The sequence below is a fragment of the Trachurus japonicus genome, chromosome 22 (assembly GCF_045865225.1).
Source record: "Trachurus japonicus isolate A0001 chromosome 22, Traja_1.0".
NCBI classification, from domain to species: domain Eukaryota; kingdom Metazoa; phylum Chordata; class Actinopteri; order Carangiformes; family Carangidae; genus Trachurus; species Trachurus japonicus.
Window position 1 is genome coordinate 19537164 of NC_140928.1, and position 15844 is coordinate 19553007.

The window sequence follows — 15844 nt, forward strand, 5'->3', positions numbered from 1 at the left end:
TATGGGAGTTCAACTTATGGTATAGTACCATGAGGTCCAAAGTGGTGTAACGGCAATCTGTATTTTCATGATGGAACTAACAAAGTTTGCCATACATCCCAGAGCCAGGACCTACAACATAAGCTGCCACTGCCAGCTTCTTTAATGTCTCAGGATGGGCTGGACCCCCACCGCTAAACAGAGCTCACTTAGAGCACAGCACTTAGATTTTATTTTCCACTTGCAGGCTGATCCCATTCTACCCAGTTTTGTATATAAAAAAAAAGCACACGCACACGCTGAGAGGAGAGATGGAGAGTGTGTGTGTGTCATAAAACATTATGCATTAGTCTTGGGGAACACAGCACTGGAATAAATGGGTTTGAGCCTGCAATGCCTCATCAGTGGCACCACAACAACAGGGGAAAATAGGGAGGTGTTACACCACCTTACCAGCACCCCCCCCCCACCCCGACATGTAGGCTCCATGTGCTGCGCATTTTCCCCCAATTAGGAGCAGACGCCGCTCCTGCCCCATGAGCCTGCAGAGCTCACTCGCTGCTAGACGCGTTTGTTCTGTGGCTTGACCGCTGCCGGGGGGGTGGGGAGGGAACGCTGTTAAATACGCCGCAGAGAGCCCACAACAAGCATCACAGACAAGGAGAGGCAGCGAACATGCACATCACACCCATTAAAGAGGGAGGGAAGGGGTGGGGGGGAGAAAAAGTGTGACAGAGGACTTTTTTTTTATATTATTGGATGGGCGCTGCTGGAAACTACACCACAAGAGACAAACGCCCAAAAACAATAATCTCCCCGCCCTGGCCATGCAGCCTGTTGGCCCACAACAACAACAGCAACATAAGTGTTTCCTTCATGTGTGTTTTCTTCATAGGCGAGGACAATTGAATTACTCTTGCATCATTCTGGGATAAATTATTGCAGCTGAACTGTTTCTCAGCTGTTGCAGGGGAGCAGAGCCGAGCGGCGCAGCTCGGAGCCATGCACGATCGTGAAAGCGCTCTCAGGACAACAAATTAAATGAATACGGTTAACACTCCACGGCCTTATTATGATAGCGGGACCCAATCCATTAATCATTCCTACAAAGAGTGTTATACAGCAGCCGCACTGTCATCACAGGGAGATGCAAACATTGTGCTGAAGAGAAGTGTGGGAGTATCTGATAAATGTAAAACAGGGAGAGTGGTTCGCAGACGGGGGGATCCAACCACACTCAGCACTTAATGAGGGACATTCAGTGGAACACAGGACCAGTAAGTGGAATGTTTGTGTGTAATAAAATAGGCCTTTGGCTTGGCTAATCAGATCTTAGTCAAAACATCTCGTAATCAGCATCCCTCAGCAAAAAGACTGTCCATTAATCACACAGCAGCGGTAAGGAGCTGCATGGGTGGCATTTTCTCTCCACAGACACACACATTCGCTCACACTCACTCACACACACACACACGCACACTTCTTACCAACGTAAAATGAAAAATCTGTTGTTTTTATTTCTTCCCACATGAGACATTACAGAGCTATAAAAAGATTTTGTTACAATATGCCCATTTAGATACGCAGCGCAATTTGAGCAAAGGGAAGAAATCCCATTTGAAAACAATAAACATTGTATTAAAGCCATTAATAGACATTAAAATGGCAGGGAACAATTTGCAGTAAATTAAGATTATAATGTGCTTTATGGTCTTGCATGGCTCCCTTCCAGACAAGCCAGAGACTGTATAAAACCTCTAAACAATGGCTGCTTTTATCAGCACATTCACTGCCCCGACACACATGTATTTGCTGCCCTGCTTTCTAACGCTTTACCTGTTTACTATTAGAGGCCCAGGATGGCTGTGGGCTGTGTAGTGGAGAAAGTCAGGATAAGCGCAAGAGGAAAGAATCTGACAAGGGGCTGACTGAACATGAGTCCTTTGTGGTTTGGGTGGGTTTTGTTTTTATTTTAGTTAGAGACAAGGAAAAGCTTACAAAGACACTAGACTGGACTCCTTCAAGCTCAGTTAGACCTGTGTGTTTGGAAAAAAAAAAAAAAAAATTGTGCTCTACACTGGTTCCTACATGTCTGTGTTCATACTGCCCATACATACTCACACACGCACAGAGAGTTTGCATGCAACACGACCACACTGCGAGAGACAAATCAACAGACAGAGGATGAGGGTGGTCCTCTGGAACCGTCACTGTCTGTCTTTGGAAACTTAATCCCACAGACAGACTTTGAATGCTGTAATTAACTTGCTTGGGGCCATTTGAAGACAACAAAATTACATTACGTTTAATGGTAAACTGATACGGTTGAAGTAGGATTATGAGCATGTTCACAGCAGACCGCAGTGTATTATGTATCTTAGTCAAAGGTGCAGGATCTAATTGCTTTTGTACTACACATGACATTGCTACAGTATCTGTGCCTGTACAGGTTGGTATAGGCTTCCACCTGAGCTCTTATCACTGGAAAGTAAAAGTACTTTTAAAAACAAATGGAAAAATATGTTTTTTAAAAAGGTGATTGTATAACATCTGACTTCTTGGCTTCCTTTTTGTTTTGTTTTTTTGTTTGTTTGTTTTTCATAAGCCTAGGTGTGGTTTTGTGTGTTTGCAAAGCTTTAAAACTGTTTAACTATTTCTTTCAATATCTTGAACATAATGTGTAGTGTGGTTTTAGGATGTTGTAGGTTTTTTTTTTTTTTTTACTGTTTTTTACTATATAGTATGTAAATGTATATGTGGGACCCCAGGAAGAATAGCCATTACTCCTATAATGAAGTAATGGCTAATAGGGATCCTAATAAATAAACTATAAACAATAAATGTCTGTATAGATCACTCAGTACAGTTGTGCCGTTGTGTTGTTGTTCAATTTCTCATTTCAAAATAAAAGATGGACACAATATAGTGTATATTAATAAGGAATATTTCCCATAATTCTGCCACCAGATCTGCATATAGAGCAGGCTAATATTATATCATCAACATAAAAGATTGGCGCCAGTGAAGAGTTAATTTTCTTGCCACATTTCCTCTAAATCTGATCCTTATACTGTATATCTATGGTTAGCAATATCAGATGTGGATGTGCATAAACAAGTAAATCAAGATGCAGGCGTATCTGACTGAAAGAATGAATGAGAATAGGGGAAAAATTGTTTTTCCATTCCTGTTTTTCACTCCACCACCAAAGATATGTGTCAGCTGGTTGCTTCTACACATCCCTCAGGTGCTGTGAGAGCCAGGTTGAGACTTGGTAAGCCACATTTCCCTGTAAATACCTGCATGGTCAACATTCATTCCCCGGGTTAATGTGGTTTTTTAACGTAGAAGTGATGCTCGTAGACAGATAGCATCTTTTTGTGGGCGGCAGGCTGATGTGTGAGGTGTGAGATGCCGCTACGTGCCCAATACAGGCCATACGGGGGGGTGAGTGGTATTATGTCTACAGAAGCCTGTCACAACTGCAAAGCCCTTTATTTTTCTAACATCTGAGAGGTGAAAAGGAGTGTGAGTAGGGGAGAGGGAGAATTATAAACAAACAGAAACAGCCAGAGAGGAGGAAAAAGAGAGTGAAAAAGAGACAGCGGTGCTGAGGGAGGCTCGGGCCAACGTGCTCGCTTTTCAAACCCCAAATCTCAGAGAGACTGCCAGACACAGAGAAAGAGCGCAGACAATTAGTGCCAACACTAACATGGGTAATGGCTCCAAAATTGAGTTCACACGAGCCCGCTGCTAAGCAGGAGCAGCCAAGAAAACAGTCAGCCTAAATCAGGCAGACCTGAATGGTAACAGAGGAGAGGAAGCAAATTCCTGCTCCAGGCAACGGGCCCTCCACGACCCGGCAGCCAGTCAGAGGGCAGCAACATACAGGAAGACTCCACACTGAGGAATGACTGTCTACAGCCCGAGCAGAGGAATAGTGGGGAGGAACTGCCGGACAATGAATCTGAAACTGAAAGGAAATGTGAGGGTGTGGCAGTGTGTATGACTAAAAGTGTGTGAGTGTGTGTGTGTGCACCATGAGCAAAAAGGGAAATCTGTCCAGAGTTTAGATTTCCATTCATAGGAAATTCTTGTGAAGCTGCACATCTCAGAGGTTTCTCTTTGTTGTCCTGAACAGTTTGTTGTCTCATAACCAAAACTGGATTGTATTATACACACAGCAGGATTTTCATGCTCATTCATTTTTGTTGGACTAGATTTTTTTTTTTTTTCTTCATAGTCAAAAACATTTTTAGGAAAAAACCTGAAATGATTACCAAAGCAGTTTGTCTTGTGGGGAACAAACATCTTGCAGGCGGTGGCTATCTGAAGCTCTGCACTCAGCACAGCTTTGATGATGAGGTCCTCCACATGTCTCATCAGCACTGAAACACACGATGAGGAGATTTAAGCACACTCATCTTCATAACACTGCAAGAACTTTTCAAGATAAAATCAAGCAGTGTTCGAGAAGTGAACTGGAAACTTTAGTAAATTTTATTTCCACCGTCTTTGCATGGACATTACAAGCAGGAAAAAGGTGAAGGTTTGACTCACATGTGGTGTCCTTCCCCTCCTGCTTCAAATACCTCAGCACTGCACTCATACTCCACTTGTTCCCATAATCCTCAACTTCAGGGTCATCGCAGCTGAAAGGGAAGAAATGCATTTCAAATGGCCGAGTTATAGTCAACAGATGAGTCACTCAGGCTTCCCATAAAAACAGCTCCACATTTAGAGCATGTGGGTCACTGCCGAGGCTTACCTGACATAATCGCTGCTCTTTTTGTTCACACTGTAGTTGGTGAGATGCATGAATGTGTTCTTAATGCTCTTGGAAGTCCGGTCGTACTTCACCGTGGCAAACCTGTGCACGCACATGGTTTATTTACACAAGAGAAAAGGGAAACTTAAGCCGTCATCCAACAGTTTCACTGCATATCTCTGCCTTAATGACCACATTCATGAGGCTGCCACTTAACTGGATAATAGGGGCACTTTGGGCAGGGATTAGTTTCTGGCAGTGTTTGAGAGGAGTGGATGCCACATGTGCAATAATGAGAATTCCTTGGCACGCACTGTGTACCTGAATACCAACACAACCCCGAAGGAATGTCAGGAGATAAAAGTGATATTCAGGATTTGTCCGTGATTTATTGCTGCCAGTCAGTAATCAGGCCGGGGTGGTGGCACTCTGATTCCAACACATACCTCTATCAGAGCAAAGTGAAACCAGTTGTTGTATAAATTATCTTCCCTCTTCCTGACCTACCTGTGTCTAATGATAGCCTTTCCTTAGATTAATAAATCCCTCATGCTCCAACAACGTCCAATAAATACAGAGTATTTACACAAAGTAATCATAAGGTATGACCTTTGAACAATGACACAATCAGCAGCATTTAATGAGCACATCATCCTACAGCTGGAACAATAGAGCGCTTTGTTTCAAAGCCACCACCGCTATAAACTCTAGACAGCAGTTGGTGTAGAAAGTTGAGGCTGCCCTCTTCTGGTCACTGAAAGACTGTCAGTGAAAGTGCAACTTCACAAACTTACCCTGTGACAATTTGACATCAGAATTTGGTATATTTTATCAAAACTCTACAAAGATGCAGCTTAATGTCATAAATCACCTCTAAAAATGAAAATAAAGCTGTCTTAAATCAATTTGACTCCTCCCAGTCCACTTGTTTGTGACTTGTCTTCTGTGGTCTCTCTATGTATATGTTGTTTTTGTCAAGCACTTTATAAACTTGTGTTTTTTTTTAAAGGTGTTGTATAGATAAAGTTATTATTGTAACCAGTTCATCTATGAAATTTCAGTCACAACAGGAAATGTTGGCACTTATCACACAACCCTAAAAAAACAGGATGGTTCACATATAAAACAAGCACAGTATGTCATCTTAGTGTGTATGGGGTGCTCTGCAATTTGTGTTATTGGAAGAAATGTTGCAGTATACATAACTGTGCAATAATTTGCTGACTGCATATCAAAATTAAAATTGGTTATAAGGAAACAAGCATACAGAGTTCACTATACTGTACCTACTGACCAACACACTGAGCAGCAGTACTTGCTTGTCCTCTGAATCTGACTTTATCTCATGCTCTCATCTACACCGCCCCTGATGCTGTCTGCTTCAGAAAGACTGAGTGAGATAAAACCTTTGTTGACTAAATGTATTTTATGTCGGCGTGCAGTTTATTCCACGAACCAAGGTACTGTGCTGAGTGTGAGAGGAGGCCATGTCAACTTCGAGTGTTTCACTGACAACATATAATATCAAGCATCGCTGACACCACTCAGCAGAGCTCTAGAGAGGTCTTTTTTTTCGCAATTTGTAATAAATAAATGAGTAAGAAGAAGAGGTTCAGGATGAATATGTGAGATGTGAATGGCCTACTCCAGTAGATTTTGGGGTTGATCTATTTAAATGCTGACAGAGTAGTTCAAATGCTGTGCAGTAATTAACATAAGTGAGCACTCTATCAGGTGCCATATAATGTGTATTTGTTGTGAAATATCAATTGTATTGCAGAAGCTCATCAATGATTACTGATTTGTCAGATAACACGCAGTCAAAACAAAACCCCACATACACTCACCTTGCTAGGCCCTCCTCATACACATAGACAATGAGCGGATCGTATGATGTTACCAACACATACAACCGCACGTCAAACTTGAACTCTGAAAAGAAAACAAAAGGAAACTGGTCATTTCAAAGGTGCCAGAAATGTGTCTTAAATAATCAGGAAACAGCGTCTGTGGAAGCTCACCATCGATCAGCAGTGGGTTATTGATGTAACGAGACACCAAGATGTTTTCATCCATTGAAATCTGATTTGGCTGAACGAGAACACATCAAAGAAAATATGATGAGCACACAAAGAATAAGACGGAAATATTTTATAATAATAATTTTAAAAGGTTTAAAGCCATTATGCCACAAACTAATAACTACAAAAGAGTGTTAATGTACTGAATTCCAAATAAGTGATATAAAACTGCTCTTAACTATGAACATCAAAGAAAATATGATTCAGAAAAGTTGGAGACTGCAATGACACTGGCCATTGAAGGTCAACCTTCAATAACAGCCTATAAAAACACAATCTGTTGGTGGAAGGGGGTCATTTATGAGGTTGAAATGTGTTGCAGGTGGCGAAGTTGAGAATAGATGAGAAGGGGGGGTGGGGGGGTTGTAACCTCAGTGCTGGCTTCAGTTCAGAGAAAACCCAAACCAAAAAAATGAACATATTTCTTTTTTCTCCCCAAATATCGCTCTGACATTCTTTCCACTGTTTCATAAAAATGCCTGAGAGGAAGAAGAATCGTGCATGTGTTTTCCAAGAGTGAGAACCTTGTTGAGCTCCTCCTAAAACCTTGGAAGTGTGTGATTTACTCCGCAAAGTTTATTAATGCCTGAAAAAACTGCTTGATATGTTTTTTGTTGTTTTTCAAAGACAGCTGCATCCAGCCAGCTGGCTGTTTCACTTCACACAGTATTTCTAAGTCAGCATGATTACAGTCGACTCCCACCACGTTTGCCATTAATGTGAAACTGTGCTTACATGTGAATTAGAGAGGGAAGTTAGAAAAGAACTTCGCACACAAACAGAGGAGCTGTAGTAATATTTGGTTAGTTTAGCTGCTTCCTGTGTTTCCAGTCTGTGTTAACCTAAGCTGAACGGCAGCTGGCTGTAGCTTCGTAGTTATCCTACAGACATGTGGGCGGTATCAGCAAAACACACACAAGCTTATTACGCAAAAGGTGGAACTGTTCCTTTAACACACAGCTTTTACTCATACAGAAAATACAAACAAACTAAACTAAGTTTAAACCTGCACTTGTGTCACTATTATTGTTGTCAGCAAGGGAAGAGAATGTGTTGATTTAGTCACTCTCAACTATAAAATCAGCAGTTTGTTAACAAGTCTGTTTACAATAAACACATGTTAACCTTAGAAACATTTCACAGGAAAAACACAAACATTTCAGAAAACTTCAGAAAAACAGCAAATAAAATCTATAAGTTGTACATTAAATAATTCACCAGATCAGCTAATTTGAGTGGTGGGTTTTTTGGCCTTCATCAGCATGAGGGCAAAAAGATAAAGGGCACATTATGTAACGCCAAACCCCTGAAATTAAAACTATTAATTCATTACTGATTATTCATTCTGAATGAGGCAATTGTCAAACAAAAATGCCAAACATTCTCTACATCCGGCCTCTAAAATGTGATCTTGAATTTATTGTTACATAATCGGAGTTTGGGTTTCAGACAAAAACAAGCTCTTTAAAAAAAAAATCATACTGGGCTTTGGTTTCTGTTACGACCTCATTTTCTCTTTTTTTTGCTGACTCCAAAACTCTTCAAATCAAAATAAAATTAAAAAAACCTGTATCCACACTATGGACACAACCTGTGATCAGGAAACACCAGGGCACAAGACAGCTTTATTTTAAAGAGGAGTCACAAACTCTAAACTGTATCAGAGAGTGAGAACGACAGTGGAAAAGCTCACTCACATTGCTGACCAGGTAGATGCCTCGTCCTCTTGAAGATGCTACTGGTTTAATAATCCATGGGCCCTTGTCCTTGGCAAAACAATCTGAGGCAGAAAAAGGTGGGAAAAAAGGCTGGGATTTGAAATTGTATAGTAATACATGAAATCAAATGACAAATATAGCTTTATTTAGACCAAAGGAGTGAGATGGGGGGGTTATCTTACTGCAGAATTCCTGGTACTCAGAAGGAAGCACAAAGGTCTGAGGAACAATATGGAAGTTTTTGAAGCCGTGAGTTTGCTGCATTCGCTGGATGTTTTTATAGAGACGGTCTTTTCTCGTCAATTCATAGGACCTGGGAATAAACAGAACATCCAGTTTCAAACGTTTTCAGCACTTGCAGTCGCCAGCTTTGACACCGACAGAACAAAAATACATGAACACATGAGAGTTACAGAACGCCCTCTGCCTGACAGCATGATTCATTTCATGTTTGAGAGAGGCACCGGTCCAAACTAAATGCACTTTGCAGTGGAAGCCAACAAACACACTGCCTGAACTGAAGGGCTTAGAACGGCTCAGTGGTAATATTTATAACACTGAAAACAGAGGCAGCGCACTCATACATTTGAGCGCTGGGTTATACCTGGGGAAGTGGTTGACCTTCTGGAAGTCTTGAAGGCTCCGTAGTACGTAAGGCTTGAGGTGAGATCCGGTCCACATGAGGTTGAAGTCGTTACTGTTTGGGTGAACCTGCAAGAGAGAGAGAGAGAAATACTGACTCTGTTCAGGTGATGAGTGACTTTGAGTCAGTGGATGGAGAACAAACAACTTTTGTTAACGGATCATCTAAGAAAAATGATGTTACGTAAGTGTAAAAACCGAGTTTAGCAACTGATGCTCTACACTAATTGAGCTCTGTTCAGTTTCCAGCCACCGACAGCAGTATTATGTTCTGATGCCCATCGCATGTGACAGCTCGGTTAGATTAAATCTGAGAAGCAGATCACACTCGACCACGAAACCTGGAGGGAGGCGGCCTGCTCTTCAGACGCTTTCTCCAAAGGAAAAGGCCGACTCAGAGATTTTCATCGCCATCACGATTACTTATCTGTTTTGTTTTGTTTTATTCCAACAATTCGTTAGGAGGCAGAATTCACATGACCGTTCATTCAGCATCCAGGGAAGAGGCAGATGTTTGCAATAAAGGCTTATTAAAGCTTGGCTCTGCGGAGGCTGTGGTAGACACTCGTCTGCCTTTGATGATGGGTTAGCAGGAGTCAAGAAGCATTGAAATGAAATAAAAAGGGAATTAATTGTAACTGCTTGGAAAGAGCAATAATGGGGATTGTGTGCCCTCGTGAAACAGGATTAATGCTCCTGAGGTCATTTTTTGTTTTTTTCCATGAGTGCATTCCCAGGCTTTGACATCGGCATTATCAGTCAAAGGAGGAAAAACAGTCCTACTATCCCTTATCCTATGTGCATAAATAACACGTGCACTAAAAATACAACTCATTCTTTGCTAGATTTAGGCTAATCTTTAGCATTTGCATGATTTAGTGAAGACCATTACCTCATGGAGCCCATGACTGGAGAGCAGTCCTCGTACAAGACGGCTCTCGGTGCGCACAATCTTGAAGGCCATATTGTATCGCTCTACGAAAAATGAAACAGATTTCAGACAATTAGATCATAGTGTCCACTCCAGTCTAGTTCAAAACTTTTCCCATCCGTAGTCATTTTGTTGTGTACCTCCAACAGAGCAGATATTCTCATCTTTTGAAACGACAGCCTCAGGGACAAACAGGAGAACTGGGATGGCCTTGCTAAGGCCGCTCCACGTGATGCAGGGATGGTCACTAGTGGGCAAAGAGTTGGAGGAGAAACAGAACAATCACTTAGCGAGAAGAAATTGTTTTGAGATGTATTTCAAATTATCTGTAGAAACACATAAACACACACTGGCCTATACGGGTAGCTGACCTAATGCTGGGGGAATGTATCCTGACACCGTGTTTATTTCAGTCGAGCAGATAAAGACAGAACCACACACAGTTCCAGGAGGTACTGGGCAATAACAAATCCACGTACTATACTAACAAACACCTTGTAAAACTGCAGGCTATCTGATAGTACCAGACACAGCCAGCTTAGAGCTACAAATAAGATAAGGCAGCACAATGATGGAACAGAGCTCAATCATGCACGGCCTGTCTTGATAAGGAGCGGGAAGGCATGTAAACAATTACTGCCCCTCGCTCAAGTATCCAGGTATGTCGGACAATACAGCAGATATCTTTTCCACTGTGGTAACTTGATTGCACACCATTAAACAAGGTATTTTAATCAATCCCATTTAAGAGTGCTGTTTATTTTGAACATAAACCAGCATCAAGACTACTGAGATGCCATAAACACAAAATGCGAAGATGTTGGACAAAAGATTAAATTGCTGCAATCACTATGATCTTTTAGGAAACGTATGATTCTTCCAGTTTTGGTAAAATACAGATAAAATAGCTCCTTTTAAGTTCAATTCTCGCTCCACTTATACTCACCGAGTTTTTGAAAGCAACAATATCACATTTAAAAATACTCTTAATGCTGATCTGTTGTTTGCTATATGAAATTTGAACACAATATGATTCCTTCTATTTTTGTGGTCATCAAATCCCCAAAAAAAAAGCTGAGTTCAAGTATTGTGCCATGTAAGTTTCCAACTTGATGTCTGCAATGTGTCTCTAGTATTTTTCTGTAATACTATACCTCGTTTTCCTTTGCATTATTTAGTATTGTCTGTTGTCACAGTGGAAGCAAGTTGAGCAATTCTAGCACTTTTACATCACATTGATCATGTGAAAACATGATCAGCCGCTGCTGATAAGTACAAGCGAAGAGTCCAACAGAGCGGCTCAAACCGGCTGAAATCAAGCGTTCATTCAAATGGGAAAGAGTGAAGTGAACACTCCAAGTGAAAACTACATCCTGTGAGAAAAATCAGTGTGACTATTGTAATATAAGACATGTGTGTGTTTGTGTGTGAGGATTTTTGTGTGTGATCATCACATGTGTTAATAATAATTACAGCCCTGTCAGTAAGGCAGTCCTGGTCACAGAGAGGTTAAACCCTAATACTAAGCAATCCAAACTAATTCAGGAGATGGAAATTAGCCTAAAAGCGGGCGCAGTGGCTCTTAGTAAGGTATGACTAAGTAAAGCTTAAGAGGGAATTAGCTGGCACTGGCAAGATAACAAATAACAAATGTCCACAACTATGATCTAAAGCTAGATGCTCCTCTCATTCTCAGTCAGTTTAAATCCCATCAATTATACAGAATGAAAGCTACCTCCAGTTTCATCCTGTCTAAATGTATCTTGGCATAAATTATTAACATAGACTCAAGACATCCTCTGTAATCCTGCACAGATTACGTTAAATATTCAATAAACTATAACAAGTTGTGATGATGATGATGATGATGATGATGATGATGATGGCCATTGTACAGAAGGGAGAAAAGATTACAAATGTCTTTGGTCCAGTATGTTGTCACATTAAAAAGGTGTTTAGAGAGAAATCTCGTAAGGTACGCCAGGAGGATCAGTAGGCTAAGAACCTAACTGACACTAAAGAGGTCTGCTTAATTCAGACAGACAAGTCCACAAGCTGCTGGGACTGCAACTACTCAACTCATCTGCATAGTTATTAACTGCCCAGTTATGAGGACAGTGCACAGCGTGTTCTTTAAGACATCTGTTATGAAAGAGAAAATACGCAATCAATTACTGCCTGCAATAAAAAACAAAATAATATTCATGAAGTACTTTTTAATCTGCTTTTAATACAATAAGAGCCTGATAACCTTTTGTATGGCATCATGAGTATCTTCTGGCTCCAGATCACTGCCCATATCTCCATGTATATAAATAAATATAATGGTATAGATGGAAAAAAAAATACATTAAAAAATACATTAAAATATAGTTTTAAAAAAGGTTGTGGTTTTATATTTGTGCACAGAAGCTGTATAAACTTGACAATAGATATGTAAACTGACCTTAGAGTTGGGCCATTTCTCATTAAACTTCAAAGTAAGAGGTATTAGATCTTTTCATGAAAAAGTATTTTTAAACAATTGATCTTTCACAGCCTGTTTGTGAAGATGATTACACTCACTGCCATGTGATTGTACCGCAGCAATCTGAACAACTTGCACTCACTCTTGCTCGTCCTCTGAGGAGGATTCAGAGTCCTCCTTATCCCGGGTCACAGCTGGCATCTTCGCGGTGAAGGGGGAGACGAGCTGCCCGGTGATATCTGCCTGGGATCAGGTGTCTTTTGTTTTTACCACGGCATCGAAGTTAACACCTCCAACTGCAAAGACATCAGTCTGTTCATGCAGGATATCATAACATACTCAACTGACAACAACGATATTATGGCTTGTTTCATAAAGACTGACACTGATGACGGTCCTGAAGCACTGGTAGCATACAATTAGCTGAGAACAGCTGCTGTATTATATATGTTATGTTATCTTTGTTAACGTTACGTTACAATAGCGGACGTTAAGTTTAAACCGAGGCTGACAGCCCAACAAGCGTTATTAGCTCCATTACACAAAATGTATCTGACATGCTACTCTTACAGGAAGCTAACGATGCACAGCCTGCCCAGTGTAGTGAATGTCTTTATCATGCCGTATAAACACACGTCAAAATCAACTTGCCTTTTATTTCAATGGAGCCTGCTAGCAAGCCAGCTAGCTGTATCACCAGGGCCACTTGATCATCGCGGTTAATCTTCCTGGTTACTATAACAACTGGTTAGCAACAGAGTAGGCTACGGAGCACGCGCACTCGTCTCTCGCGGGCAACGTTCGATTGTCAACAAGCCTGGGCCAAGTTTTACGCTGCATCCGCATCCACGCAGCTACAGGACGTTTTATGGACGTTACAACCACTGGAAAAACCTCCCATCCCCATGCAGTCTAATGGTTGAACCTCTTTTTATATACGGTAGGCAGTCTATGGTTCAACACCACACATGATCTCAAATGGCGTGTACAGACGGGAATCCATAACGACAGTGTGCAGTGAATCAAAGGATGGTCTTAAATTAACAAATTCATCGAGAAATAATCTTCGATTTATGTCTCACACCATGACGCTAAGTGTGTATTCTGTGCCGTGTGTATGACATTACAGAGTAAAAACAAAGGAGAGATAAATTGAGTTATGAAATGCAGTTGCAACTAGTAAGCACACCCCAGGGTTTAGAGATTTAGCAAAAACATACGCCACCACAGGTAACCCTCTTGCTCCGTGTTTGTACTCTTTGTTCGAATGCAGCCTTGCCTACCGTTTCCAGGTGATAGGACTGCTCGATTTCTATTGGCTAGTGAGCAAAGTAGGTGGGTTCTATCGCTTGAATGCGACCAATCATATCAATGGTATGACTGGATGGAACCATTCTTCGATCTCTCCGATTGGTTAACCTCACAGTCCCAGGATTGAATGACTTCCCATTGTGACTGTAACACCATACTGTAGACTGGCTCCACTGTGTTACCTACGTTCCTGTGTTTTTTAGTCAGGAGCATGGCCACACTGTAGTTTGGTAGACACCGTCCAGGTAAATACACGCACCGCTCATTGTACTTTTTATCATAACAGGTTCACTGATGGTATTTACCTGGTAATAGCAACCATAGCTCTGCTTTGTACCACCTGCTATGTGCACTGAACAGACTGACTCGTCCTCCACCCTGACAGGTGCGTCTCACACACAGACAGACAGGATGAGTCGCTTTCTGAACGTCCTGCGGAGCTGGTTGGTGATGGTGTCCGTCATCGCGATGGGAAACACGGTGCAGAGTTTCAGAGATCACAGCTTCCTGTCAGAGAAGCTCTACACAGGCACGCCAGAGTTTGGTGAGCAAAACTTAAAGGACACTACAGCTTGACAGTTGACAACACTAGGCAATCACATCATCACATCTCACATCACATCTCTCAAAACATGTCATGACAACGGCGGAGCAGATAATAGAGTGGTGTGTGACACCACCATCATTAGGCCAAAAGCAATTGCATAATGTCACAGTTATGTAAACAATCAGTAAGAGTCCGTATTAGAGCCTCACCACTGATTTTTTTTTAAGACTAATACTTCAACTAAAATATAGTCAGATCAAATCAACTTTTTTTTTTTACATCAATAAGTTACACAAACATTTTTATCAGTGAGTATCCTCAATCTTGTCATTTTAGAATTTAAAGCAAAAGGTAAAGAAACGTCATCATGGACAATGTTAAGGTATCACTGTTTCTATATGACCCCAAACATCATCTTTGACATTTCAGTACTGCAATTTTTATTACTAAGTTATTTTGGTTGCAACGTATTGTAAGCTAATGCCTTCTTTAATGGGCTCAACTGACTAATAAAACAACTTCTTATTAAAGTTTGTGAATAGACTAATATAAGTAGGAAATTAGGCAGATTACTCTACGGATTGTCTCATAAAGTGAAAACAGAGAAGGGATATACAATCGTATTGTTTTCCATTATCTGATTTTTCTTTTTCCACCTCAGTGAATGGTCTTCAAGCTCGAACATTTGGTATTTGGACCTTGCTGTCATCGATCATTCGCTGCGCCTGTGCCATTGATATTCAGAACAGAACGTAAGACATCTTTTCACTTCCTAAACCTTGTCTACATGTACAGTATTTATGTTCTCACAGCGTGTGCTGTGCCGTCCCCTGTAGGCTGTATCACATCACCTTATCGACCTTTGTGCTGGCGTTGGGTCACTTTCTGTCTGAAGCATTCATCTACAAAACTGCACCTCTGACTATCGGGGTCATGGCACCTCTCATTGTGGCAAGTGAGTGTGACAGTTTATGGCTTTCTAATCATTATGCCACTTTTATTAAATGCCCTTAAGTTCTATTCCATTAAAATATTACGTTAAATAAAATAATCCTAATAGCATCAATGTGTTTTTCAGGTTTCTCCATCATAGGAATGCTGATCGGATTCCAGTGTTTTCCAGAGACACAAGAGGAAGTCGGAGCACGACAGAAGAAACGCAACTGAATCCCAACAGTTTGGGATTTTGTGTTTTCATTGTCCAATGAGCCCAGCACCAACACCACCAGACAGTTGTGTGAAGTGGACCGCATAGTGTGTCGCTTCCTGCCTTGACCCTGGATGTGCTTACACCTCCTGTTGTGACACTATATCAAGACTACATACACCTCTACCTTGATGTTTCTATGTTTTTTAACTGGAGATTTTATCCGTTAACAGTGCAATAAAGTGTTTGACAA

At 41.1% G+C, this 15844-nt stretch overlaps 2 protein-coding genes across 5 annotated transcripts in view; one reads left to right on the top strand and one right to left on the bottom strand.

Moving 5' to 3' along the window:
• Nucleotides 1-12887, bottom strand: part of ttll5 (tubulin tyrosine ligase-like family, member 5) — a 48867-nt gene extending 35980 nt beyond the window's left edge. For all 3 annotated transcript variants that reach the window (XM_085767045.1, XM_085767044.1, XM_085767043.1), the window contains exons 1-11: nt 12729-12887; nt 10260-10366; nt 10081-10163; nt 9151-9257; nt 8729-8859; nt 8526-8608; nt 6769-6838; nt 6595-6679; nt 4748-4849; nt 4540-4631; nt 4260-4367 (exon numbers count right to left, since the gene is read on the bottom strand). In XM_085767045.1, the coding sequence (XP_085623171.1) occupies nt 4260-4367; nt 4540-4631; nt 4748-4849; nt 6595-6679; nt 6769-6838; nt 8526-8608; nt 8729-8859; nt 9151-9257; nt 10081-10163; nt 10260-10366; nt 12729-12787 (1027 nt within the window). In that variant the 5' untranslated portion in view covers nt 12788-12887. The remainder of the gene's footprint in view (nt 1-4259; nt 4368-4539; nt 4632-4747; nt 4850-6594; nt 6680-6768; nt 6839-8525; nt 8609-8728; nt 8860-9150; nt 9258-10080; nt 10164-10259; nt 10367-12728) is intronic.
• Nucleotides 12888-14068: 1181 nt separating this feature from the next.
• Nucleotides 14069-15622, top strand: erg28 (ergosterol biosynthesis 28 homolog). Of its 2 annotated transcripts, none has more exons than XM_085766525.1 (5): nt 14069-14142; nt 14283-14441; nt 15106-15196; nt 15281-15399; nt 15523-15622. In XM_085766525.1, exons 2-5 carry the CDS (start codon nt 14309-14311, stop codon nt 15609-15611), a joined length of 432 nt encoding a protein of 143 aa, XP_085622651.1. In that variant the 5' UTR covers nt 14069-14142; nt 14283-14308; the 3' UTR covers nt 15612-15622. The 2 variants fall into 2 exon arrangements, with proteins under 2 accessions (XP_085622651.1, XP_085622652.1); XM_085766526.1 differs by having other exon boundaries at nt 14069-14136.
• Nucleotides 15623-15844: the final 222 nt, after the last annotated feature.